Source organism: Cygnus atratus, chromosome Z, assembly GCF_013377495.2.
Source record: "Cygnus atratus isolate AKBS03 ecotype Queensland, Australia chromosome Z, CAtr_DNAZoo_HiC_assembly, whole genome shotgun sequence".
Lineage (NCBI taxonomy): Eukaryota > Metazoa > Chordata > Aves > Anseriformes > Anatidae > Cygnus > Cygnus atratus.
Genome location: NC_066396.1, coordinates 9137798 through 9164223, shown reverse-complemented (window position 1 = coordinate 9164223; position 26426 = coordinate 9137798). Strand labels below are relative to the sequence as shown.

General features: G+C 41.2%; 2 protein-coding genes across 5 annotated transcripts in view; one reads left to right on the top strand and one right to left on the bottom strand.

Annotated features, from left to right (window-relative positions):
• Positions 1 to 111: 111 nt before the first annotated feature.
• Positions 112 to 4962, bottom strand: NUDT2 (nudix hydrolase 2). 3 transcript variants are annotated; one of them, XM_050716313.1, is made up of 3 exons: positions 4910 to 4962; positions 4286 to 4429; positions 112 to 1011 (listed from the first exon to the last, which is right to left on the bottom strand). In XM_050716313.1, the coding sequence occupies exons 2-3, from the start codon at positions 4416 to 4418 to the stop codon at positions 698 to 700; spliced, it is 447 nt and encodes a 148-aa protein (XP_050572270.1). In that variant the 5' UTR covers positions 4419 to 4429; positions 4910 to 4962; the 3' UTR covers positions 112 to 697. The 3 variants fall into 3 exon arrangements, with proteins under 3 accessions (XP_050572270.1, XP_050572272.1, XP_035421801.1); XM_050716315.1 differs by lacking the exon at positions 4910 to 4962 and adding an exon at positions 4873 to 4887; XM_035565908.2 differs by lacking the exon at positions 4910 to 4962 and adding an exon at positions 4531 to 4641.
• Positions 4963 to 5059: 97 nt separating this feature from the next.
• The window catches only part of KIF24 (kinesin family member 24), a 34756-nt gene continuing 13389 nt past the window's right edge, over positions 5060 to 26426 (top strand). Inside the window, exons 1-11 of one of the 2 annotated variants that reach the window (XM_050716273.1) lie at positions 5077 to 5183; positions 5544 to 5636; positions 5767 to 5838; positions 7118 to 7211; positions 11778 to 12408; positions 15890 to 16079; positions 17904 to 18001; positions 20102 to 20317; positions 21784 to 21871; positions 23788 to 23909; positions 25555 to 25660. In XM_050716273.1, coding sequence (XP_050572230.1) covers positions 11792 to 12408; positions 15890 to 16079; positions 17904 to 18001; positions 20102 to 20317; positions 21784 to 21871; positions 23788 to 23909; positions 25555 to 25660 — 1437 coding nt within the window. In that variant the 5' untranslated portion in view covers positions 5077 to 5183; positions 5544 to 5636; positions 5767 to 5838; positions 7118 to 7211; positions 11778 to 11791. Of the gene's footprint in view, positions 5637 to 5766; positions 5839 to 7117; positions 7212 to 11777; positions 12409 to 15889; positions 16080 to 17903; positions 18002 to 20101; positions 20318 to 21783; positions 21872 to 23787; positions 23910 to 25554; positions 25661 to 26426 lie in introns of both variants that reach the window. The other variant, XM_035565910.2, reaches the window with a different exon arrangement.

Below are 26426 nucleotides of genomic sequence, written 5' to 3'. Positions count from 1 at the left end.
AGGCAGCCATAGGTCTCCCAGTCCCAACCCCTTGAATAATGTATGGCCAAGGTGTCTGTTACAGAGCACAAAGAAAGAGATAAAAAAAGAACTTCAAATTTACCATTTAAATATTGTATGTCAACAGTTTATTAAGACTCCTTGGATGGCAACTATTTTCATAACGGTGCATTAGTGATGTACATAAATTCATGATACAAACAAACAAGACCTGAAATGATTTGACAAGCAATCACAGCATATCAGTGGAGGAGTTTGGGAACAGAACTACTGCTGCCCCATCTGAAATGCAAGGTGCAACTTCTGCAGTACGCATTTTGTTATTAAAAATCTCCATATGCTCATTTTTACAACGCTATAGATCTGCACCAGCAAGTCAAGAAATATCAAGTGTTTGATTTTCAAAGAGATTCATGACTGCTCACCACTTCAAGAAAAAATAAAAAAAGAAAAAGACAGGAACACAGGAAGCCTTTGTTAGTTCTGGGTTTCAATTCAGACATCTCTGGCTCCTGGTTCAGTCAGACCATGCCTTTTTTCCATTAGTTAGGGGAGAAAAAAAGTGCAAATTATTTAAAAGCTCCAAGTATCTTTACTGAATTTGTACAGATTTAGAAAAGGAAATCTCTATTTCTGCAGCCAAAATTAAAATCAGGCCGTGTCCTTCAAAAAGCCCCCTTATCCTTCACAAAAGTATTTATTCCTTAGAGCAGAGAAACTGATGCACATCTTTCAGCGTTGCTTGCATGTCCTCATATTCAGCAAATTTGCAAGCATCTTCCAGCTTCAGCCAGCGGAAAGCTTGGTGCTCCTCCGAGAGCTTGATTTCCGTGTTACAATCCTTCACCTCTGCCAGCCAGTAAACAACAGTCTTGGGTTTGCCACGGACAGGATAGTGCAGTTCTTTCTTGTACCCCTCCACAAGGGTGAGCTGGCTGGCCTGAAGACCTGCCTCCTCCTGCGTTTCCCGGAAGGCTGTCTGCAGGTCATCCTCTCCTGGGTCCACGTGGCCTGTCAAGAATGTGAAAATGTAAGTCTCCAAGGTGGAAACTCAGACTTTGTTTATGTAGTTGACAACTAGGAAACATTGGGAGGACTCCATAGCTGATACGGAACTGAAAATGGAGAACAGAGATTGCTTGTCAAACATTCCTCTCTTGATTTCTCTTTTGTGCCATTTATGCTTGTTTACACTGCATTTTCTGAAATTATCAGTGGCCTGTTAGCACGAGAAATCTTCCCAGCCCTCCACTTGTCTTCTGAAGCACTCTGTACCTGTAATGCTCCACCTTAGATCACACTTCAGGCTAAGGACTGAGCACCTTAGGAATACTTTTCCTTTAGCCACTAAGAGAGAGGACTGCAGATCTGCAAGAGTCTTAGCTCTCTCTCAACCCTTCCCTCCCAGAGAAGCTTAAGGCTCAGTTCTGCAAAACACTTACTCATGCCAACAGCACAGAAACAATGGGACCACACACCAATAAACGCCAATTGAAAGATGGGTTTCAGAAAAAAGAAAAAAAAAAAGCTTTCCATCACTTGATTCACAGCTTAGGACAATATTATGAAGGTGACAAAACACTGGAACAGGTTGCCCAGGGAGGCTGTGAAGTCTCCTTATCTAGAGACATTTAAAACCTGCCTGGACGTGTTCCACTGTGACGTGATCTAGGTGTTCCTGCGCTGGTAGGAGAATTGGACTAGATGATCTTTCAAGGTCCCTAACATTCTGTGATCTGTGATTTTAAGCACTACGAAAAGTTTCAACATATTTTTATATTAAAAAAAAAAAAAAACTGTGAAAGTTGCCAAACAGAACCAAAGTAGCTTCCTGCAATTCCTGCTTGTTCCAGCACATCCTAAACCACCACGAAGTCAATCATGAAATCACTTCAACTGGAAAAGCAGAATGAATCACACAGGGGATTAAAAAAAAGCTTCTCCAAGCACACAGTTAAAAGGTGGCTGCACCTCAATGGTAGATCAGATGCTTATGAACCCTGAGCCACCCCAGAATCATATGGATGCAGTTATCACGTGAAAGAGACCACCAATATTTTCTCCTGCGCTGAGATATGCAGCAGTTACGGGTATTTTTAATTTCTCTCACATATTCCCCTCTGAAATACAGCACACCTAAATGCTAGCCCTGTCGACAGCTGGTCTTCTCGGACACCCTATTTGTTTCATGTTGCTTAGAATGAGAGGTGCCATTACAAACAAAGGATAAATATAACATTTCCCCAGCTGTTTGTACTTTTGTTGAGAAATGTCAGATTTGGTTTTCTCATGAAAGATCCAGACAAGACCATAAATAGAACAAGCCAAGCAAGATCTCAAAAAAGCTACTTAACAGGAGTTGGGAGGCTTCAAAAAAAGGGGCGGGGAGTGGTGTTTAAGCTTTATTTTGCCCCTGGTGTCGCTCTGTTTTCTACTTAGGTGTCTGCAAATAGCCACAATTTCATCACAGAAATGAGTATTCTCTCAGGTCCCAGGTACCCAAAGCAACCCTTTAGTACTACAAGTGGGGTACGTGTGGAGCTCATGTTGCTCTGCCAACAGGTCTCACTCACTTCTTTGTGTATCAGAAGCTTAACCACCCTCTTACAACGTGACATCATCTCAAATGCAAAATACACTTCTATTTCAAAAAGCAACTGTGCAGAAAACAGCATCTGATGTCTTAGATATTTGAGATCAAATATGCTGAGGCTTTAAGTAGAAATATTTTCTCAGCACTGCAAGTCAAGCTATCTCCTTTTTGAGGATAAACTTATTTTCATCTTGTACATATACAGAGCTGGGACTTTGAGCAACAGAATTCACCCGGCCTCGAACAGCTGGATTCCTTTTATAGCATCCACAGTAAATGCCCAAAGAACATCCACCAACAGTCAGTAACCAGTTCCTTCTATGATAATCATGATCCAGTTACCAAACATGCAATGAGCTGAGGTAGCAAAAAAGCTGGAGACCAGGGTTCAGTTTCAACCCACAGGACACAAATGCTACCTCCTGCCTACCAGCACAGGGAGAGGCAATCACCTCACCCCACTGACTGTTGCTAACCTCAAGTGTAAGCTCAGTAAGTTTCCACTTTGTGCAATACACTCTACCCACCAGGAACAAAAAGGACCACTGGCAGCACATCACACCACGTTCCAGCTCCTCAAAGTCATTTGCACTAGTAAACAAGCCCTGCATCCCCTGCCCATCAGACTCGATTTGCGCAGTCACAGTTCTAGGAACAGGGATCAGGCTGATGAAGTTCGTATAGGGGGGACCCAAGCAATACAGTTTAATCCCATAAAGGCTGGAGGTGCTGAGGGAACTTCGAAAATACCAAAGTATAGCTGTAGCTCTAAGTGGGCTTGCCTCCTGTGTGCTCCAGGAGAGGTGATTATAAGTTCTCATTCTGGCTCCTGCCACATTAAATCTAGGTCTGCACCGCATACAAGTTATATTATTGCACCACATAGCCTGGGGCTGCCTTTGAAGACCACTCAAATTGCAGAGAATATATAATGTAATAGCACCTCCATTTATTGCCCTCAGATCTGTACCAAGCTACTAGTAAAGGCTGCCATCAGATTGTGGTTTCTGATCTACAAAACCTTTAACGATATGATCTGAGTGTGTGAGACACATACCTGAGTCATTTCACTTGCTATTGTGCTGGCTTGTCCTGAATTACTGTGTTCCCAGTGAACCTTTCCGCATGGATCTCTCGTCTCACAACAGTCATGTCCCAGCTCATGGTTTTTTGCTTTCCAAAGGCTGCAAACTCAAACTCTTCTCCACCAGGCTTTTGGTGAAGTGGAGGGAGGGAGAGGTTTGGAAAGTTCTGTTCTTTCCATTGATAGGAGAGCACAGCTGATTTTGTTACTAGCTTTTTATTTTCTTTTTTTTTTTTCCAATTTACAAACTCCTGTTTACAAACTGCTCACGTGCTATGCTTTAAGAACACTACTTTGTAAAATCAGAAATACAAATTAGCGGAAAGAAATCGCAGAGGATAAGAAAAAGCATCTAGGGAGATCTACAACGAACCTGAAATATCCCCATTGTGCTGCTCCCAGTACCAGGGCTGGGACAGCGTACTACCCAATACCGGCTCTGCCACACAGCTCCCCTTCCAGCTGCCCAAAAGGCACTATCAGCTGCTACTGCCAGCTGATACCTGCCCCCAGAGCTGACCTCAGCAGCACCCAGCAGACCTCAGGCTGCAATCTCCCCTGCTCCTGACGCGAATGGCACAGCAGTGGGTTATCGGAACAAACATCACCTTTGGGTGGCGTCCAGTGGTGGGTCCCGTAAGACGTCTGCAGGAGGAGGTATTCGATGCCGTCAGCGGCCTTGGAGGACGCCGCTGGCTGCAGCCTCCTGTAGATGATCAAGCCACAGGCTCTGACCGCCATGTCCCCGCTCCCTGCAGGGGGCAAGCAGAAATGACGTGGGGCTCGGGCAGGTCGGGATAGAAGTCCATCCCTTCGCAGCTACCGTGCAATTAAACCCTGTCTTAATAACAACCTGCGAGGTGTGAAAATGGAGCCCTTTCCTTTTCAAATTGGGAAGGAGGAGCCTACATAAAAACCCTAAAATATATATATATATATATATGCATTAAGAGGCACGAAATGTGACCTGTGTGCTGTTTCTTTACAGCTGATACATTACACAGCACACTGCAGGGACAGAAAATGATGAAGAACCAGGAAAGCCAGACATTTAACGCCCTGGTTTTCGCTGCAGAAGCCCACGGGCTCCGTGCACAGATAACGCCGGGGCTCCGCCCCCGGGGCCCCCGGGCTGGGGCTGGGGACCCCGCCGACCCCGGAACCCCCCCGCAGCCCCCCGCGGTTCCCCCCGGACCCCTGAGCGCGGCGCACGCCCCACTCCCTGCCCTCACCTTCGCTTCCGGATCGGGAAAAGAGGAGGCGGGACCAACGCGCGACTGACAGCCCCTTCAACCAATCGCAGCGCCTTCTCTCCCTTCTCTTGTCCCTTAACCCCGCCTCCCTCCGTCTGATTGGTTCCTCCCTAGCGAGCCGCGCGCGCCACCGTTTGAAGCGGGCGAGGCGTTGTTGCCATGGAGACGCGGCCTGGGCGCCGCTCCCGGAGCCTCCGCTCCCGCTGAGGGGACCGAGGGTGGGGGGTGGCGGTGCCCGGCCCGGCGCTGCGGGGTGCGTACGGACACCGGGCAGCACGGCCCCGGCGGGCTCCGGGCGGGTTTTCTCTCAGCTGAACGCGTGGGGAGGCGCGGAGGCTTCTCTCGGGGGCCAAACTGGGAAGAAAACGGTAAAAGTTCATCCGGGACCGAGCCCCGGGGCTAAATGCGGCCCCTCCGAGTCCTGAAGCGTAACCCCCGACGCGCGGCAGCTCGTTGGGCTCTAATTATAAAATAAATGTTAGAAGCCAGCTGTTAAACCCTGCCGGCAAGAGAGGCTGGGGCGCAGTTTTCAAATAATCAGCACCCCGATATAGCTGCCTGCTGATTTTCTGGGCGTGTGGCTGAGTATTGGACGCTTCCCCTTCCCCTGCAGCTGCTGCTGGGACCAGTTGTCGGGATCAGCTGCAGGATGGAGCCGCTCCTGCTGAGCTCACCAGCCTATGTTTAGTGTGGAAGAATGATAACGGTAACTAGCATCTCAGTGCTCCGTTGCAAAACAAACAGTTCATTTAGTTGTCATTTTTAAGTCCGTTTCAAATATCATTGAAATTAATCCGCTTTGCACAACCTTCACCTTTCTCTGCTTTCTGGGTCAGGAGGAGATCAACAGAGAACCAAAGGCAGAAGAACCTTGTGCGCTTGGACAGAAGGGCTGTGTTCACAAGGAGGTGAGTGCCATCCAGCCAGGCATGTTGCCCCACGCTCAGCTCTGCCCAGGCCACACGGTGTGCCCGCCGTCACTCTATGCACGCTGATAATGGTTCTCATTCTGCTTATGGAAGATTGGGAGCAACAACATCGGACCTGTCATTTTCCAGTCTTCATCATGAGGATGATGAAGGGAGTGGAGCACCTCCTTTACGAGGAAAGGCTGAGGGAGCTGAGTCTCTTTAGCTTGGAAAAGAGGAGACTGAGGGGTGACCTTACTAATGTTTATAAATATGTAAAGGACGAGTGTCAGGAGGATGGAGCCAGGCTCTTCTCTGTGACATCCAATGATAGGGCAAGGGGCAATGGGTGCAAGCTGGAACATAGGAGGTTCCACTTAAATATGAGACAAAACTTTTTTACGGTGACAGTGACAGAGCACTAGAACAGCCTACCCAGGGGAGTTGTGAAGTCTCCTTCTCTGAAGACATTCAAAACCCTCCTGGACGTGTTCCTGTGTGACGTGATTTAGGTGTTCCTGCTCCGGCAGGGGGATTGGACTAGATGATCTTTCAAGGTCCCTTCCAATCCCTAACGTTCTGTGATTCTGTAATCGTAGTTATAGTAAGCAACTCGGGTATGTCAGGAGCAAAGAAAGAAGTGTTGGTGCTGGGAGAAGGCCTGCATCACGGTCCAACTATAAAATAGCTGTCAGTTAACAATGAACGTGTTCCTTTCTTTCTACTTTTATTACACGGAAGCTATAGGTGGTTTTCTATGGGTATTTTTCAGCTTTCTTCCTCATATTTTCAAAACAGACTGCTACAACACTTGTTCCAACTAATGTCAGAACATTTATTACCTCTTTGTGTATGTGTTCAGGGGCTTCCGTAGCATGATCCTGCGATCTGATGAATGGATCTGCAGCGGTGATCTGTAAATATTTGAATTGGAGCTTCATAGCTCCCTATCTACTTAATTAAACTAAAATTACGAACTTGTTTTGCAGTAGAGATTATCTCTTGCTGTGGAGCTTGTGCTTATAGAAGTGCAACCACACCGTGAACATGATTTCTTCACAGGAATGCCTTAGTATCCAAGGGGTGGGATCAGAATGATTAAAGGTAAAGCATTTGATGTGGTTCCCTGGAAAAGCAAATTAGCCATTTGTTTCTGGAGGGTTTAATCAGATTTCGCTTTGGATAACAGATACAAAAGAGCTTCATGTTCAGATGAATAAAAAATAACGGTGTATGACTGGTAACATGAGTTAATAAGTCTCCCTTTTCTCTGTTGTAGGTTTGTCAGTAAAAATTGGCTTCCTTCTGGTCTTCTGCTCTGTACCTCAAAAACCAGCGAACACCTTGGCACAGCGCCTGAAGACGTGTTTGGGGTAATGTGCTTTAAAGTAATGAGAACGTACCCTGGTGTAGTTGTGGTTGGAAGAGGAAACATACCTACCTGCTACATGTGTTTACAGATCTTTAGAAGTTCGTAACATCTGTTTTTTATATGCAGTTTGTAAACTGGAGTGATTTACACAATACACAATTTACACAATTATTACCTAATATCCATGAGAATTGTTTCTAATAAGAATATTTAATGATCAGACTGCAGCTTATGGTTTAGAATAATTATGTTAGATTACTTACAGAATTAAATGTATAGATGCATTAATTTACATTTGTAAGATTAGGAGTGCCACATAAGGTTTCTTCACTTGTTCATGACTTGATTTCCCTAGTTTAAAATCGAGGTATAGTGATAGTAGTGCCATGTTTCAGAGGTGACAATAAGGAGTATCAGAGGAAGTCAGCTAAAATTGTTGGGTAAATATGAGTGAGCCACAGTGGGATAACAGGGCACGTGAGTGTTACTCAAGTGAGCGGTGCACTGAGATCTTTAATATATCAGAGTTTAATGAGGATCCAGGTATATTGGCCTAAGGCTGCTTAATTCTTAATATAGTTTACGTAGGGATTTTGTGAGATTTATGTTATGCAGAGTGACTGACACTCACTGAGTGAGTATCTGAAGGCCAGCCTTTTCTCCAGTTAGAAAAGTGTGTTGAGAATGAAAACATCTGTCTAAAAGCTGATTAATAATTGAAAACATTTTAAAATTGTGGATCGGATCCTGGAGCATAATTTTGTGGTATATTGATTTCCTTCACAATACATAAAATGTCATCACTGGTTTCCACTATTTATACTTGACATGTTCCCCATCTTTGTAGCCTTTAAAAACCTTAGAACACGGAAACAGTTCTTCTCTGATGAACTTATTCTGTGCTTTGAGTTGGTCCCTCTATATAAAATTCTAGCACGTTGTTACAATAAGTACTCATCTATTACCAGCATCTAGCAGACTTTCAAGATTTATCTAAAACTTCTTTGCAAAAGAAGTAAGTTGTAGAGGCCTCAGGTTTGCCACACAAAGATGGTGGGCTGACTGGTCCCTCCCCCTGTCTGACCTTAGAACTGGGTGCTTGCAGAGAATTATGCCTCCATACTCCCTTTTTTCTCAAAACAGTTGTCACTTCCAACTACTTTAAGAAGTCTTCGGCTTTTGTCTTAGTCCAATTTTCAGGGAAGTGACTCAGAGCTTCAAGACTCAGCTGGGCTTTAATATTAAACTACCGCTTTGAAGAATGTTCTGTTTTTCTGCACCAAAAAACAGCGCTGTCTCACGTGTACAAATTAAGTTAGATCCTGACACTAGCTGAGAGAATGCTGGCTGTTACTCACTGTAGAAAAATAAAGGTCTTCTCTCTTTTTGCCAGAAGATGGCGTTACCATTAACAATTTAGGATTCTTGGAAACATACCAATACTGCCCTTACTTCTTTACAAAGTTATTGTGAAAAATGATGTGTCAGTTTTAGAAACGCTGTCTTCGGACGCAATCTACAATGTTGGACGAATCAAGGTATTCTTTTTATGGGGAGACAGGCACCCCATTCTTTCAGAGCACTGATGTTTAGAAGGCCAGAAAGGTTTCATTGTGATCATCTGTTCTGACAACTGTAATTCCCCTGAATTCTTTCTTGTGTGAACCAGACTAAATTTTCTAAAAATAGTCTACTTTGAGCTTTGAAATAATCCGAAATGCTAGAGCCATGACCTTGGCTTAATTTTTTTCCATAGTTAATTAATTTTTTATTCCTTTATTAGTCAATGTTGAGTTTTTCCTGGGTTGTGTAATAGCTGTTCTATGGATGAAGAGACACTGGAGTTATCTCCTGGAACCACTTAGATCCAGCAGAATTTATTGTATCTGGGGAAGCAAGGCAGTTATATTACTTTCAGGACCATCGATAAGACATACTGAGCTGCTTACGTGTCTCAGAATTAACCTTGTATGTTCTGCAGTATCTATATTACTTGGATTTTCCATATTTTGAGAGTCTTAGTCCCTCGTTACCCCAGATAATGGAAGTCTGGCTGCACAGTTATTTCTAGCTGTTTAAATATATTTTGTTTAATTTTTGGTTAGAACCTTGAGTTTGAAATTCTTAATTCTCTCTCCATGTCTGTTGCTCTTTTTTGGGAAGTGTTTCCATTTTTTTTCCCTTTTTTTCCTTCTTAAAACTGTGCCCAACGTTATCATCCAAATAGACGCTAATACAGAAGTAGTTCTTGCACTAGTTTTTCGCCACTCTGTATTTAACATAAGCATATGTAAAGATGTAAGTATAATCTAAGATACAAGAATGAGAATAGACAAATCTGCTGGATTGTTTTCATCTTTAACAGGGAGATTGGTGTCTTAGATTTGTCTTTTGTTTGATGAAAGGAGATGCTAAAAGAGCTTTCCCATGGCAGTGCATACAGACAGGACCTGGTCTGGTTTTGTATTTGGAACTACCTTATGTAAGACAGGCATTTTTCGAAAACGTAACTCTCCCTGAAATGAAGTCTGAAGTTCCTGTGGAGTTTATCTGTTAGAGAACTTAGGGAAATTGTGAATGCTTATGAAAGACTTTGTACATGTGTCTAAGTTAAACCCAAGAATCCGTACAGACTCTGCTCTGTCATTTTTGATTTTCCCTAGAAATTTGTTGATTTTTGATTTTCCCTAGAATCCTAGGATCTAATAATCTCAGCAGTGGCATGGCTTTACTTCAAGACTCAGAGTCACATCACATATGCATTTGTGAGGAAAATCTCAATAATTTTCTTCAGACTGGGTCTTCTGTGAAGCTATTTTATTCACAATTGCCATGGCGGGTGCCCTGCAAGCAGGAGCGCACAGTAACAGTTCATCATCACCTTCTATTCCCTACTGCCCAACACCTGATTCCTCCCGTTTCCTCACTGGCTGAGTACTGCAGGTTCACAAACTTCTCAACGCCTTTCTATACCACATACGTACAATTTTATTTGACCACCTGTTAATTTCTCCTTTTCCTTTTTTTTCCTTCTTCTCTCATGACTAGAGGGCCCGTGACCTTTGTTTTTACTGATTTTGTACTGCTCCTCCTGTTTTCCTTAGCTATCCTTCTTATTTTGGGACAGTGGGATCTTCCCCTTATCTGCTTAACAGACTCCCCACTGCTGTGCTGCACAATCCCTTTTGAATATGCAAGGTTCATGGAATTTTCCACTGCAAAAATACCTTCGATTGCAAAAACACAACTTTGTTTCTCACATATTAAATAAGTCTGCCTACACACCTCTGGCTCTGTCTTGAAGCTTGTTACTGCTGAATTATATAATTTCATTACGGCTAAGTACTCTCCATAACTTAGACTTTAACTTCCAAGTTGCTTTAGACGTCCTCTACTGTACCTTTTGGCCTCTCTATTATCCTACACAATCAGCACTTTAATAGGATCTTTTTTCCTTTGTTGTTATTGTAACTTAATGTGTTAACTAATTTTTATGCTATTGGATCAAATTTGGGGGTGATATTTAGTGGCCGTATTTTCTTTTAAAATGTTATTGTAGAAATGCTTGTAAATCATTCCAAAGAACTTCCCTTGAATTACAGGGGGAAATATTTAGTATTAAACAAATCGGTTTTGTTGACTATCACTGTAACTTTCAAACGTTAGAAAGATCTGTGTTTGCTAAGATCCTAGACTAAACAAAGACATAAGAAGGCAGCGGGCAACGGATACTTGAGAGGCTATCCTTTTCCCATTTTATGGTACAAGTAAAAATATCTGCAGATATTAATCCATCTGGATAGAGACAGCTGCACAATGTATTGCTCGAGAGACATGAGTTAAGGAGCTGCGGGTTTTTTGGCATACCTTTCAGTGATGCATGTTGCTTTTTTGGGTTTCCCAAGAATGCAAGCATGGCGTTCCAGTAGCATATATAGATTTAGAGAAATTCTGTGTTTCAGATTTCACATAATGTTTCAGCTAATGTTCAAGAACACCTAGAAAATGCTCACAAGATTCATGAAATACAAAAGAAAGTTACACAACAAAACTACAACTTTGCAATAGTTCATCTATAAGATGAACAATCCTCATTTTTCAACATGAGGTGATGACAAATGCAGTTTCTTCTCCTTTGATTAGTTAACCAGGGGTAGCTGAACCACATTAGACCACGTGCTCTGATATTAAATTGGGTATCTAAAATTAGGCATTTTACATTCTGTAAGCTTGAGGACCGGGTTTCAGTAGCTGCGGCATTCATTGAGTAGACATCAGGCGTGTAGGAGCTCTGCAGCAGTAAGTAACACTGCAGCATGTGTTTCTTACCCATTATTGTCATGTATGATTTTAAAATAGTTTCATAGGTAAAATATTTGCTTCATATTTAGTTTATCTTTATTATTGCTTTATTCTATATTGTTTGGCGTTCCAGTGTATTGTAATGATCTTCTAACCTAACTGCAGGTGATGGCACCTGGGGAAGTGTGTGGTTTCTTCGTTAGTATCTTGGTCCCCTGGGATGTTTCATATAACTCAAATATTTGTCTTGTTTGATTTCTTGTAGACATTAGCTTGAAGATGGCGTCGTGCCTTTATGAATGCCTTTGTGAGGCAGAACTTGAAAAATATTATCCCCATTTTGCTGCCTTTGGCCTTCAGAAGATTGATGAGCTTGCCAAGGTTTCCATGAAAGATTATACCAAACTAGGGGTACACGACATGAATGATCGCAAACGACTCTTTCAGCTCATTAGAATAATCAAAATTATGCAAGAAGATGAAACTGTAAGAGACTTGGGCAAGCAAGATTTCCAACCAAGTGGCCTTTTCATTCAGCCTCAGGTGACCAGATCAGGTCCCCGTAGACAGCTGCGTTTTGAGTCCTTCTTTGAGGAAAATGACGGAACAGTTAAAGACTCTGAGCCGGAATCATATGGGCCATCTGATTTCAGTGCCAATGAGGAGAAGAACGGTCTTGTGGAGCTGTTGGGACACACTCAGCCACATGATTCAGAGATGATCAGATTAACCAGAAGAGATGTAAATACTCCTGGAATATGCACGAAAAGTGAACTGAGCTGTACAACAGTTTCTGATGATATTGCTCCTCTCCTGGGGGATTCTGAAACTCCCATCATCCAGAGAGTAACTCACATTTCAGGGTATAATTATGGACTACCTCATTCCTGTATCAGGTAATAATCAGTTACCTTTATTTTACTGTATTTCAAGTTAGTCATAATTAATTCTTTCTTCACGGGGGATGAGAATCTGCCTTCATGGCTTCCGAACAACCAATACTACCACTACAAAAGCTGTACAGAGCAATACAAAATTTTACAGAGAGATATTAATAAGCACTTGCAACTCTCCAAGTCTGGTAGAAGGAATCAGTTGAATTCACCAGCTGCTGCTCACCAAGATTGTCTAAGAATAGTCTTATCTTTCAGGATATAAGGCTTTGTTTTCTTTGTGCTTTGGCCAGTCTTTCTGTTTTTCTTTCCTTAAGACTATTTTGCAGAATATTATTTTTTCAGAATCATGTGTTGCCTGTTGGTAAGTTCATCAAGTTTATCCCAGGAAAAATGATGCATGCTGTGAACTATCTTTGTTCATTAAGAAATTTCTGAACTGGAGCTTTAAAAAGAACCAATGAGTATAATTGGGTTGGGATACAGACACGGGGAGAGGGATGCCTTGCAGCTGCTCCATGAGCACAGGATTTGTAGCATTCGTGCATTTTCCAGTGTTTGGTAATGGGGGAGACTACTGTTGTCTGAACCCCTGGTAAATCTAAAGCACGAAGTAACTTTTATTGGCTTATACTGGGCGAATAAGCACTGTGTAAACTGCCTGAGTTAAAAAACATCATCTAAAAAGACTCAAATCAGCTATCACTACATCCAAAAGCATCTGAACTCAGTAGGTGTCTCCCAGGATTGGTTATTTAGATGTCTAGGGATATACCACTATGTCAGAGCACCATCAGGCTTCTGTTTGGAAGTTGCCTGGGATCCAGGCACTAGCTGTTTCTGCAGTGAGCCTTCTGAAGATTCTGCTTCAGCAAACAGAAGCACGTAGCTCCCTGCAGCCATACCACCAGAATCTAGTTGCCATGCCGTTATGGCAGGGTTTGAAATGATAACTTTGTGCAGTGGTTTGTGTAGAAAGAGAGAGAGATGCTGTCACCACGGTGGAAAAGTACTGAGGTGGCACAGTGGTTAGAAAGAGTGCTTAAACTGTGAGATGAAAGATCTGGGTTTATAACTCCACTTTGCTGGAAAGAAGTAATTCCTACCATTCCCACCTTCCAGAGGAGCGCACTAACCTCCTGAATGTATTGGTATCTTAGTGCGTTCTCTGTCTCCTCTGGAAGCTGAGGCAAAGTGGACAAAGAGGGCAGGATTCATGGTGCTGGAAAGTAAAAAGTGATGAAATATAACCTCTCTGTTCAGCTAGAGGAGTTCAAGATCTTGAATCCTGTGATAGAGTCATGTTCTCCATTGTTCTCACTTTCTTCCCTTGTTCTCTTTTTTCCTAAGCACATTCTTCTCTGCCCAGTGTTACGGCTCATCTCATGGGCTTTCTGCATCCTGCTCCTGACACGCCTGAGTTCCTTCTCTTTTGACCACAGAGTGCATGTTCTGCATTCCAGGCCTGGGGCCACGCTGCTGACACTTGGGTTTCTGATTCCTGTTTTGCAAGTGCCCGACTCCTTCAGTGAACCCATGCCCAAGTCACCTTGTGATTTGGCCACTGTCTAGTCTCATCTATAAGAAACACTGGAAAACAGTGTTAGATTGATGTTGGTAGATTGATAGGTTGATGATGTTAGATTATGGAAAGATAAAGAGCTCTTATAATATGTTTAATAATTTTTCACTTGCCCACAGCAAATAACTTTATTTTGACAGTAGCAGACAGGACACAGTGATTCTTCTGACCTATTGTTCAATCTCTTAATGATCTGTTTTGAGATTATTGTTTTTTCTAATAATAATAATAAAGTAGAAATTGTATTTTATAACAGTGTTTTTAAGAAAGGTTAATAGCAAATCTAAACTTGAGGTTCATCATATAAAATTAAAATACATTCTGTTCCCATACAAAATATATTCAATTAAAGGTACCTCGTAGAAAGAATCTATGCCTCTCCTATCATAAACAGAACCTCCAAGCATTCATGATTTCTTTTCTCCAAATCCTGCACTGCAATCTGTCCTTTCTCCTTCATGCTCGTAGTAAAAAAAAAAAAAAAAAAAAAAAAAACCACACGACAGCTCTTTCTGGAGATCACCAAGTCCAGCCTCTGGTGACATGAGAATGAAACTTCAGAGCCTCTGATCCTTTGATGGACAACATCTGGTGCCTACTGATATCCATAAGCTCTCACTAAATTATGAAGCATCTTATTTCAAGTATCATAGCCTTTCTTTTGAGGGGAAGGAATTTTCCATCTAAGTTGATGATCCTGGTCTGCATAGGAAAGCAATGCTAAAATTAATGGGACTCCAGTTACCATAAAGATTTCTTGTGTGTAGTCTTTGAAGACCACATCTTAAGATTTATATCTGCATGTTGTATGCTTCTGGGGAGTCATGCAATGGAAAAGGAATGATATTATGAGCTTGTAGGTGTAATGAGACATCTAGTAACTTGTACTCTTGCTGCATTTTTGGTTTTCATTTACCAGGCAGCTATTATATGTTAGTTTTCCTTTGCTACGTTAGGAGATTTTGGAAGGGCATTTGAATAGCGTGGCAGAAACACTGCTTTGGGGCAACTAAGGGCTCAATTAAAATGACTTTTTTCCTAACAAACGAATGTTCAAGTCCAGGCTGAAAATTGTTACTCGCTTGTCTGAAGACAGCTGGAAAAAGAGAAAGGCAGAATGAATATGTTTTGGTTGAATTCAAGCATATTGCATATGCTGCGTTGCAAAATGCTTTACACAGCAGGTTAACCAACGAAACACTAAATGACCTTACGCTTCGAAGGTGTATGGAAGGGAGCTGAAGTAGACTTGCCAAAACACAAGAAGAGAACTTTGCCTGTGGTTTGAAACCATGTAATTTTTTATGATAAAAGGAACAAATTGGATAGAAGACCAAAGGGGAGATAATGAAGAGATCAATATTTCAAATTGTCTTTGAGCTGAGCAGGAACACAGTGATACTGTCTCGTTTCTTATTTTGAGCCATATACTCACAACCTGTTTGACAGGGTGAAACAGAAAGAATGAGTATTAGGGGAAAAGTAACTGAATATAATGCAACTTCCCTCTCAAGATGTGCTCCTACTTTTATCTGTACATAAATGACTATGCGTGACTGCAAATAATTTCATCAAGATTAAATTTCATTAAGTTAACTTCGATATTATGCCAGCTTGAATCAGATGTTTGTGGGCAACTGAAAACATGCCAGTTCTGCAACAAGCTTAGGAATGTAGCTGTATAAACACAACTGTTCTTTTAACAGAAATGCACAAGAGGTATTAGTCTATTTAGCAAAAAACCAGCAGAAACTTCACCAGGTAACAGTGAGAGCTTTTCCTGATACGCCTTTAAAGACGGAACTTTTATATGGTAAAGCTAAGAAATCAATTCAAATTTATGCATATTCTAGATTCTGTTGATATCTGGTTTTAAAGTGCAAAACTACAATTTTGTTGTAGATCCAGTACCTCAGAGAAAGAGACTCCATGGACAGAGAGTGAGAAAATCAGAGTGTGTGTCCGAAAACGTCCCCTAGGCCTAAGAGAGGAGCGACGCGGGGAGGTTAATATCATCACGGTGAAAGATAAAGAAACCCTACTTCTTCATGAGAAGAAGGAGGCAGTTGATCTCACCCAATATATCTTACAGGTAACGCGCTCCACCGGCACTTTGTGTTTGTGGGCCACTTGCATGATGGGGTAAAGCAGATTGTACTTGGAATTTCAATAAGGGGAAACTGAAAAGGGCTTTCCCCTTATTGAAAAGGGTGTTTCTTGCCTTGAACTGGGTGGTGGGCTCTTCTATCACCTACCCATCGCTATGTTTGAATTGCTCCTGACTTATGCCAGCCTGTGGCAGAAAACCTGAGCCCAGAATTTTAATCCCTCAAAAGCACGTCTCTTGCAGCTTTCTTTGCATGTGGCGAAATAAAACCCTCTGCTACGTGCTGTTGCTGCAGGAGAATTGCCTGCTGCTGAGTCTCCTCTTCAGTGAGGAGTTCCCTTTTCACTATCTCTGCACTGTAATTCTGTTTTAAATTAATCACATATACCCTCATCCCCTCCCTCTCTTTGTTCTCAAATGCTTTTGAAAATTAAGTTCCCCTCTGGTCTTTGTTTCCAAATCCCAAATACCTTGTGCTGTCATAGCTCAAATTCCTAGTTTTGACTGACAGCACCAGGAACAGAGCGATTTCTAGAGAGCAGCAAGCCGTGCTCACTCTACTGGGTGTTATTTTTGCAGCCTGGCTCCTGGGAACAACTGTTCAGAGTATTCAGTAAAAAATGAGTTTGCAGCTCTGTCAGGCCCGGTTTATGTACCACCTTTTACGGTGTGACACATGCAGCAATTCCACCCCACTCCCTCAATGGGAGCAACAGTGTTTGGCATCTAGGCAGTGCTTATTGCCTTAGTATCTCAGGGCTGAAATAACTGCTAACTAATTTTGTTCTCTCAGTAATAACAAATGCCATTTTGCTATAAATCAATATAGTCTGAACAAAAGTACGCTGTGGTGAAGGCTTTTCTGTTTCAAGGGACCCAGGAGAACTTCCCTGCTTCCAAATCTGGCCTCTCACCCTGCCTCCAGCTCCTGTAGATGGGAAGCCAAGGGCTGCAGACCAGATGGGAGGTGGGGCACGCTCCAGCTCCACGGCCAGGGGAACCAAGCTGCAGGCTTGCGACCTGTGAGACTTCCCAGTTTAACCTGCACACGTGCTAGCGTGGCTAGTTTGTGCATCATTACAGTAACTGTCACTCAGAGGGATCTACTACCTTAATTTACATTGCAGTATATCGTTAGAGCACAATGTTAAATGCCAGCCTATGGAGGCTCTTTTGAAAATGTGGTGTTTGTTACTGTCCCTACAAATGCCATTCTTAACCTCAGAGAAGCCCATAATGAATGCACTTGCAGTCTTTCTAGAGACCCTGCTGCTTTGGGTCAGCTCTAGAGTGTGGGAAGTTTTGGAGTTTTTTGCCCCCTTCTGAGATAATACAATCCGGCTTTGCTTCTGTCTTCTCTGGCACGAAAAAGATTTTAAGTCTGGAGAGCAGAGACAGTCACAACTGAGGGCTAATTTTTGAGTTCTTCTTACTCTTGTAGTCTTACTATACAACTGTAGGCTGATTCATTTCAGGAACAGATGAGAGTTTCTTTTAATTAACATTTTTTTTCCTTTCATTTTTTTCTTTTCCTTTATTTTCAGACAGCTGTTGTATGTTCTGCTTCAAAATGATAGGAAATTAAGGCATCTTTGTTTCCCTTTTCCTTTCCTACCCTTAGTCTCCTCGTTAGTTGTAATGGTCCACATATGTCATGCTGCATGTTAAATGTGCTAGATTGTTTTGGACCTGATCCAAACCCATACAAAGTCACTGGAAAGACTTCTGTTATTTAAATTTGCCTTTGAATGGGGTGAAGGGGAAGTGAAACATATTCATTTTCATGTAAAGATCACGTTTATTTTTCAGCATGTTTTTTATTTTGATGAAGTCTTTGGGGAGTCATGTACCAATCACGATGTGTATATGAAGACAGCTCATCCTCTCATTCAGCATATTTTTAACGGGTAGGGCATCAGTGCTTACATTTGTTATTTTCTCACTGTTTTGTTTTCCAGTTTCATATACTGCTTTAATTTTCCTTTTTCTGCTTTCATCTTTTGAAAAAATACGTTCATTTCACCCTTTCCACGTGCCTTCTCCCTTTTAGAATGTCTTTGCAATTGTGACAAAGTAAATCAGGGGACACTTTTATCACATTCAGTGAGAAATCTAAATCACAGAGGAAGTTAAACTGGGCCTCTGCTGTAACAAAGACACTGTGACCAACCTAGAACAAAAAGTGGGTGCCAGCATTTCTGACATCTAATCTCCACTCTAACAAAGACTTCTGTGTTGTATAGTGCAGGTATTTATACAGTTCACAGGGCAATAGAAATTTATTAATAACCTTGTGATTTATTTTTATTTTATTGATTTGTATAATAGAAAATATTAATAACCTTGCATTTTATTTTTATTTTATCGATTTGTATTTGTTTAGGGTGTTAATTGTAATTACATACTTCCTGATTAATAGGAAATTGATGGTGGCTATACATGGGTGATCTTATTTTCCAGCAAAGTAACAAGCTTAAATATAATTACATTTTTGAATTGTTGAAGGAAAGGATTATGTATCAATGTTGAAAAGTAACAAAATGGAGCATACTGGTACTGAAAATCATGAAGTATCATCAGCAGAAACAGAGTATCATGCTCTTGAGAAAAGGAAAGTGAAAAAGGAGAATAAGGCTTATATCTTGCTGCATAATAATAATCACTAAAAGCAGATTTCACATTACATCTAATCCAGTAATGCTACCAGAAAAGCCATGCTGTTTTTTCTCAAATTTCCATAACTTTTCTATTCGTTCTGCTACATCCTCCTCACTGATACTCGTCTGACCCCACAGTGAGCTAATTCTGCAATCTAAGCTGCCAAGAAATTGTTCACCCATTGCAGTCCTACATTTTTACCCAATTCTCTGCATCCAGGAAGTACCGAGTCAGCTAAAAAGTCTTTTTTCAGAGTATGGGGGAGAATAAATCATTTCTTATGTAGCATTTCTTTTTTGGTTGATTCAGCTCTGAGTCTGTTAACCTCATACTTGTGGGTCCAATGCTTGTACAAGAGCCAGGATGGGGAAATAGGCAAGCAGTAACCTCAACAGAGATGAACGTGAAGTGCTGCAGAGCTGTATCCTGAGACCTACTTGACATTTTACGTGCATTGCCGTTATAATGTTAAGGTGATATGATGACAAAGATGCAGCAATCTGGAAAAAGCCAAGGTTGTTGTTACACTGGCTGGACTGAGCGTACCAAACAGCTCTGTGCCACTGGAAGATGCTGATCCTCTTCCTTCCCCCTCTACTGGGCACATTCCCATAGGTTACGTGAAGCCAATTTGAGCATATTTTATGATCCTCTGTGAGGTACTTTACTCCACTGAAATGGCAGAAAATTAGCCTGCAAAGAAAATGAGAAGCTTTCTGTTGTGTCAATGCAGTAAAGTCAAACATCAGAGCCAGCACAGAGGAAGAGTAGGTCAGTGGGGCAGGTCACACAGCTGGGAGCGGGGGAATGGAAGATCAAGACCTTCCCCTCAGCAGCAACAAGCTATTAGATTGACTTAGCTGCATGCAGGACTGCAGTCCAAGACAACTTAATCTCACTCAGTAAATTAATTATAGTGCTGGGCTGCAAATCTTCATCAAGTACAACGTGTGTTGATACAAAACCTGACTTGTGGCTGATTTGCACCTCATGTCACAGGCCTTTTTCTCCATGATTCATAAGCAGTAGGATTCCCATTCATAATCCTACAATACTTTTGCAGCATCTAAACAGCTGGAAGAATAATACTGAATTCTTAGCTTCCTTAAATGTATTTTTGGCATCTGGAAAAAAAAAGAAGAGAGCCAGCACTCCGTGACACAGCAGCTCTCCATAGGACATGCTTGGGAATCACTGTTAAGTGTTTTGTACTTTCCCAGGTGGGGAAGCAAACCAAACCTCCTTGCTAAGAGCCTGCTATATATAGAGAGAGATTGACATTGCAGAATTTCTTTTAATAGACTTGAATAAATCAGATGTGGCACTAAAAATATAGGTTATCTTTACAGAGGCAATGCAACCTGCTTTGCATATGGGCAGACTGGTGCTGGCAAGACTTACACTATGATAGGTACTCACCGGAACCCAGGACTCTATGCCTTGGCTGCCAAGGACATCTTCAGACACCTGGAAGCGTCACAGTCAAGGAAGGACCTACTTGTTTTGATCAGCTTTTATGAAATCTACTGTGGACAGCTTTATGACCTGCTAAATGGAAGGAAGAGGTATTGAAATAAAAAGATGTATTGCTATAAACCCAGGGTTATGAATCAGTTGGTTACTGTTTATAAATCAGTTTGTTATTGTTTCATGTGATTACCTTTAGCATATTACCATGTATGATAAATTGTTATGTATTTAATTAGGGTTGTTCTTAGGAAATACTTACAGGAGGGCGGAAACTGGCACTAAATACTGTTGCATTGACAGGACACCTGGTTTGTATTGCTTTGAGACAAAAGCAAGTAAGAATAAGGACCTATGACTGGGATATGAACTCATATGGTTTTGCTTACACTACAGTAATATAATAGCTGAACATCCCATAGGTAGAAAAAGAGCCTTCTTGTGACCAGAAGTTCTGATGCTAGCCATTGTGGAGTCCATATCTCTCCCTGCTCAAACATAACCTCTGCCTCTTCCTCTTGCCGTGTCAGTGGGGCCGCAGTTCCAGCCACTGCCATCTCAGAATGTGCTGTCGATGTCCCACTTGTGCTTGACACTGCAGAGTTCTTTACTGAGGACTTTACTGAGCTCTTTTACTGAGTGCACCTCTGCAGGTGATGCTGCCACCACCCTCAGCAGTAGCACCTCAGCCCCAGATTTGTTTAGATGGATGCATACTCCCTTAGAGGAGCTTCATCTGGAATGGAAACCAGGACAATTCAGTACATGCTTGGTGTAAAAAAAAAAAAACACTGTGGGCTGAAAACTCTAAATATAACAACAGTCAGTTAAGATTTTTGCAGTGAAATCTTTTCGGAGTGGTCTTGAAGAAACATTCTCTGTCATCTGGAGGCCTTTAGCATCCTTGAAAACAGTATCTTGAGAGCACACTGGCAGGCTCAAGAGGGAGGCTTTCTGCCTCAGGGTGTGAGCACCTATTCAAGTTCTCAAAATTTTTGCACAAGATTTTAAAGCAGCTCCACAGAGTCAGAGTAAGCTAGCTATACTACATGTCATTGAAAGAGGAGATTAAGCTTCCTTCCCTGAGCCTCATGCCTGTATTCTTCCAGTATACTGTACCACTTCTGTGTGATTCATAGCAGAGTTGCTCTAGACTCAGACTCTATAGCTATGGGAGCTGCTTCAAATTCCTGTGCAAGAATCTTGGGAACTTGAACAGAGCATGATTTATACGGTCTGAACTTCCTACAGAAGGCCTGAGATGCAGTTCAATGAGAGACAGGAATTCTAAAATGTAGACGTGGTAATTTACTTCTCTGCTTGATTATATTCCTGAACTGGCAGAAATGCAGTGCTAGTGTCTGTTTAACAGTGAAGTTTCAGTGGTGCATACTGAAAATGAGATAGCTCTTTAGGTCTGAAATTAAATGAATGATTGTGATACTTCTCCTCTAATCAGTAGTCTTGATTGTTTTTTTTATATAACGTCATAGTACTGGAGTGTATTTTCATTGCTGCTATTTGGGAGTTCAAAAATCTCGTTTCTGTGATATTTCGTTTTCAGACTCTTTGCAAGAGAAGATAGCAAACATGTTGTTCAAATAGTTGGACTCCGGGAGGTCCAGGTGGACTCTGTAGACCTACTGTTGGAGGTAACCTCCATATTTGTCATTATTTTGTCTTCTACAGCCTGATTAATGGATTTGTGAGATAAGTCATTTGCAGAGAAGATTTTTAATTGTTGTGTCATACATGTGGATGCTTCTTTTTAAGGTTCTGAAGTTACTAACCTCAAGCAGAACACGGAGGAGCACTGTTAATATTTCCTTAATAAGTAAGCATGGTGGGTCAGCGTGACTTGTGTTAGAGACACAAGCTGTTGATCTGCAGCTGTTGCTTCTGCTGCCACTCCTTATGGAAAGATCTTTGCCAAGAAACAGACTGCTGTCACTATTCCAGAAATTAAATAGCATTCCAGCAAGGGATGCAGTAAGGTGGATCTGTGTATTTCTCCCAGTGTGACTTCTTTAGCTTCTATGAACATTTCTGTATAAAAGATACACGGGAGTGGGACAAAAGATATAAATTTGAAAAGTAATAGAACTAAAAATCAGAAAATACGTAAGAAATATTGAGCTGAATGAGGATTTAGACAATGCTTAGAAAATGGTGGGTAATAGCAGCCATGTAAAATCAGGATCTTTAAACAGTAGCTGACATTCAGCACAAGCAAAGCTTTGGATTTTCTTCCTTGCCTGGCTGAGCCCAGCAAGAGTACTGGGAAATTTTCTGCACTGTCCTGCAGCAAGCAATCTGGTTAAATCTGTCTTCTGTTTAGCTTAACTTTGAATAGCTTAATTCCTTTCTCAGTAAGGAACTGTAAATTACAAGCGCCTGATAGTGTAATTGACTCATTAAAATTGGCACGTGTTCTCACTTATATTCCATTTAACTTTGTTCTTTATCCTCATTAACTCCAAGCTTCAGGACATGCTGGCAATGCTTCTGTAAATTAGAGTGTAAATCTGCTATGAGGTTGATTAACACATTCCTCTGTATTATCACATCGCACACAGAGAGGAGCTATTAAATGACTTTATTCTCACAGGTATCTCAGCAAAAAACTAATTTTATATTGTCCACAGGCCCTTTTGAACACAGAAATGTCACTAGCTTGACTCAGAGCTTCTGAATTGTCTGCAACAGATATATGGGAAGAGTCTTGAATACATCCCTAGTTATTAAATATTCATTGATGTTGGCCTTGGTTCAGAAATTAGCTGCATTTAGCACTAACGTAATGCTTGGGAGCTGCAGCAGTTGGTTAGGTTACTGTTTGAGAACTGGCCACTGACAGGCATGAATAATGCACATCTGTCAACCGAGAATGTATTGATTTTGGTAGATAATACTTAAATTTGTTCTTAAAACCAGAAGCAAAATTAATTACTTTGTTTTATGAATGTCCTGGTGCAGCTGGTGCTAGACTTCTAGCAACAGTCCTTAAAAGTTTGCAAAAGTGAATTATCCAGAGTTAGAACTTGAAGGAGCCTTTGCTCTTTTGCTCTTGATCTTTTAACTTCGTTCCTTACACCTGTAGTATAATTTCTTTTAGTTATTGAGATTGAGAAAGGTTTTGGTGTTTTGTGTATAATTTTCTGGATAGCAGTACCCATCTATTATATGAGAAAGTGAGAGGGGGGAACTTGTCAATCCCACAAATCTCTTAGATTATCTCTGCAATCTTTTTCTTTTCTTCCATAAATTTGTTTTTAATTTTATAGTCTAGATATTTTGCAAATCAGAGTGAGTGTGCAATGCAACAATTTCTTATCTGCATTATTCTTTCTAAGTTCCATAGTATCACTGCAAACAAATCCATACCCAAAGTTCTGACAGAAACATTGGAAGGGATCCAGTCTTACTTAACATCTCCCTTGCACCAAAATTTCAAGGCTGTAATGAAGCATTGCTCCTAGTATAACTTCATTTTATGAGGGGAAAATCTCTTTCTGAGAAACTGTTTTTATTTACCTCTTGCTTGGATTTTGTCCCCCATATTTTGCAGGTGATTTTGAAGGGGGGGAAAGAACGTAGCACAGGAGCTACTGGAGTCAACTCAGATTCCTCTCGATCTCATGCTATCATCCAAATCCAAATTAAAGACACAGCCAACAGGACATTTGGAAGGTAAGACTAGAACTGGAACTGCTCAGGACTGATGAGGAGATCAACCTCAGGGACATCAGGGAGGCAGACTAAGAGGAGGTATTGAGTTTGTGGGCATCTGTGAGTTACATCAGGAGATAGAATTCAAAGGAAATATATGAAGTTTCATAGTCCTTTCTCTGCTCCAAGGGGTCGTGCTTAACTCACAGCTGTGAGAGGATTGTCAAACTTGCTTGTAAAAATTTCCAGTGAAGAAATCTGTCAATCAAATAACATCCCTTCATCTTCAGCGTTAAAATCCTTTTCCTGTCTGGGGCGTTAATCTGCCCAAAGGTAGATGTCTGCAATGGAGACATCCACGTGTGAGATCATCAGCTTTGAAGTCGGTGAAAAGAAAGTAATTTCTGGGATCCAGTTCATCCCTTTCTGCATAGTCACCAAAAACAGGGGCAAATCCATCTGCCATAAAAGCACTTCTCTCCTGTCTGTAATTGACTACAAAGGGAGCCTGGGGTGACTAGCCCAGGTGGAGATGGTTCCATTACAGATGTCTACCGTTGGTCAGAGGAATACTAGTACCTCATCTAACCCTCTGATAATGTGAGAATGTGACTCTGATGCCATCTGCACCAGACAAAAAGAGCAGCTTACTTTCTTTTGTAGCAGCCATTAAGACTGCAATTGTGTCTCTTCTCAGTCATCATTTTTCCAGACTAAACAACCCCAAGAAATAGGTCTGAGGATAGAGACCTAGAGAAATAGGTTTAGGTATCGATGCTGAGTGTCAAAAAATATGTTGACACACCCCTCCAGCAACTACAATGCAGTCTTGCTTCCCAGGATCTAACTTTAAATACAAGGCAAAATGGAAGAGCCACGAATAGTGAAGAGAGGAAAAGGCAGAACAGGCAGTTTAGAAATAGAAGTGTATGTGGTTATGTAGGTGTGGCATGTGTGGCTTTTTCTTTTTTTTTTTTTGTACTGAAAATGAGGTGGAACTGGAGTGGGGAAGGGATCTCAAAATATGTCCGTAAGAGAAGTCAGAGCTCTTCCAGAAAAAGGAGGACAAAAATGAAGATATGGTGCAACAGTCAGTTCAGTAGCTGGCACCCAGAGCTAGTGAATGTGAGGATTAGTGGAGTTTTGGGGAAGAAAGGGAAAAGGAACACAGAAAGCTGCATTTGCTACACCAGCAATCTCTGTTTTTATTGCCCTGAATTCCCATTTGACATGGCAGTTGTCTGTTTTCCTTGGGGAAAAAAATCAATAAATTTACAATTTTTTTTAACTGTGTTCTTGGGAAGCTACAAACAGAGTGATTATCCAGAATAATGAATGTGTTACACTTTAAAGACCTTATCTATTAAACTGTCAAGCATATTCATCACATGCAATTTTACTTTCTGTTATGATTGTGCTAGTGCCAGAATTATCTGACACTGTCCTGCTGCTATGCTTGTTTTGATGCTTCAGATACTTCCAGTGGGTGTTTCTCTTTGTTCAAAGGTAGTTATTGCTAATCATTCTTCTGATTTCAAGTGTTGCTTCTCTGTGGTTTAAAAAAAGAAAAAAAGAAAAAAAAAAGTAAAAGGAAATAGGAAAAAAAAAAAAAAGAAGCCCCTAAGATAAATGCAACTTTGTGTTTTGTTGTTGTTTTTTTTTCTAGGATATCATTCATTGACTTGGCTGGCAGTGAAAGGGCAGCTGATGCCAGAGACTCAGATCGACAAACAAAAATGGAAGGAGCAGAAATAAACCAAAGTCTTTTAGCAGTAAGCTACTAGCAAGTCTGGAGAAGGCTTTGTAATTAATTGATTTTTGGATAAAAATGAACCATGGAATAATATGTATATGGATTTAATGGAGGGCAAAAAATATCCAGAGTGCTAAGTTTTTCCAGTTTAATTTGTCTCATGCCTGAAAGACAATTTAAGAGGGGAAAGATTTTGTGATGAAAATAAAGTCTTTTTGACTGATTCTTACAGCCAGTTGGGTAAACACGGTATAGAAAATATTACTTATAGTATGCCACGTGTCTCATATTTTATGTAGAAAATTTGTCCCTTTTCCTTCCAGAGAATATTGGCTTGGGATTACCATATATGTTTCATAAAAGCACATCTGTTCCTTTTGCTTATTTCACCAGTTGAACTCAGACTTCTCTGTCAAATCAGGAGCAAAGGTCTTAAATACTCAAGAGCCCAGGAACTAGCATGCACATGTGGGAGAAAAAGGAACAGGAAGAAATGCATTCTTAACGCAAACCGTCTTTTCTTATAAATATACACAGTTATGTTAAGAGGGACAAGGAGCATAAAAATGCTATTTAATATACCACAGGAACACCTCTAAGTAGAAATTCTGCAGAAGACTTTGCAGCTCCTTTAACTCAAAAGAACAAAGCTCACTGATGACTGAGGGCTTCTCTAAGTGAGATGAAGGTGATGTGCAATCAGTGAGTATGAGTCAGCAGTGCAGGAGTTGCTGTACACAACCATACCTTGTAGACGCTCTTAGCATGCAGTAAATAGGTGGCTC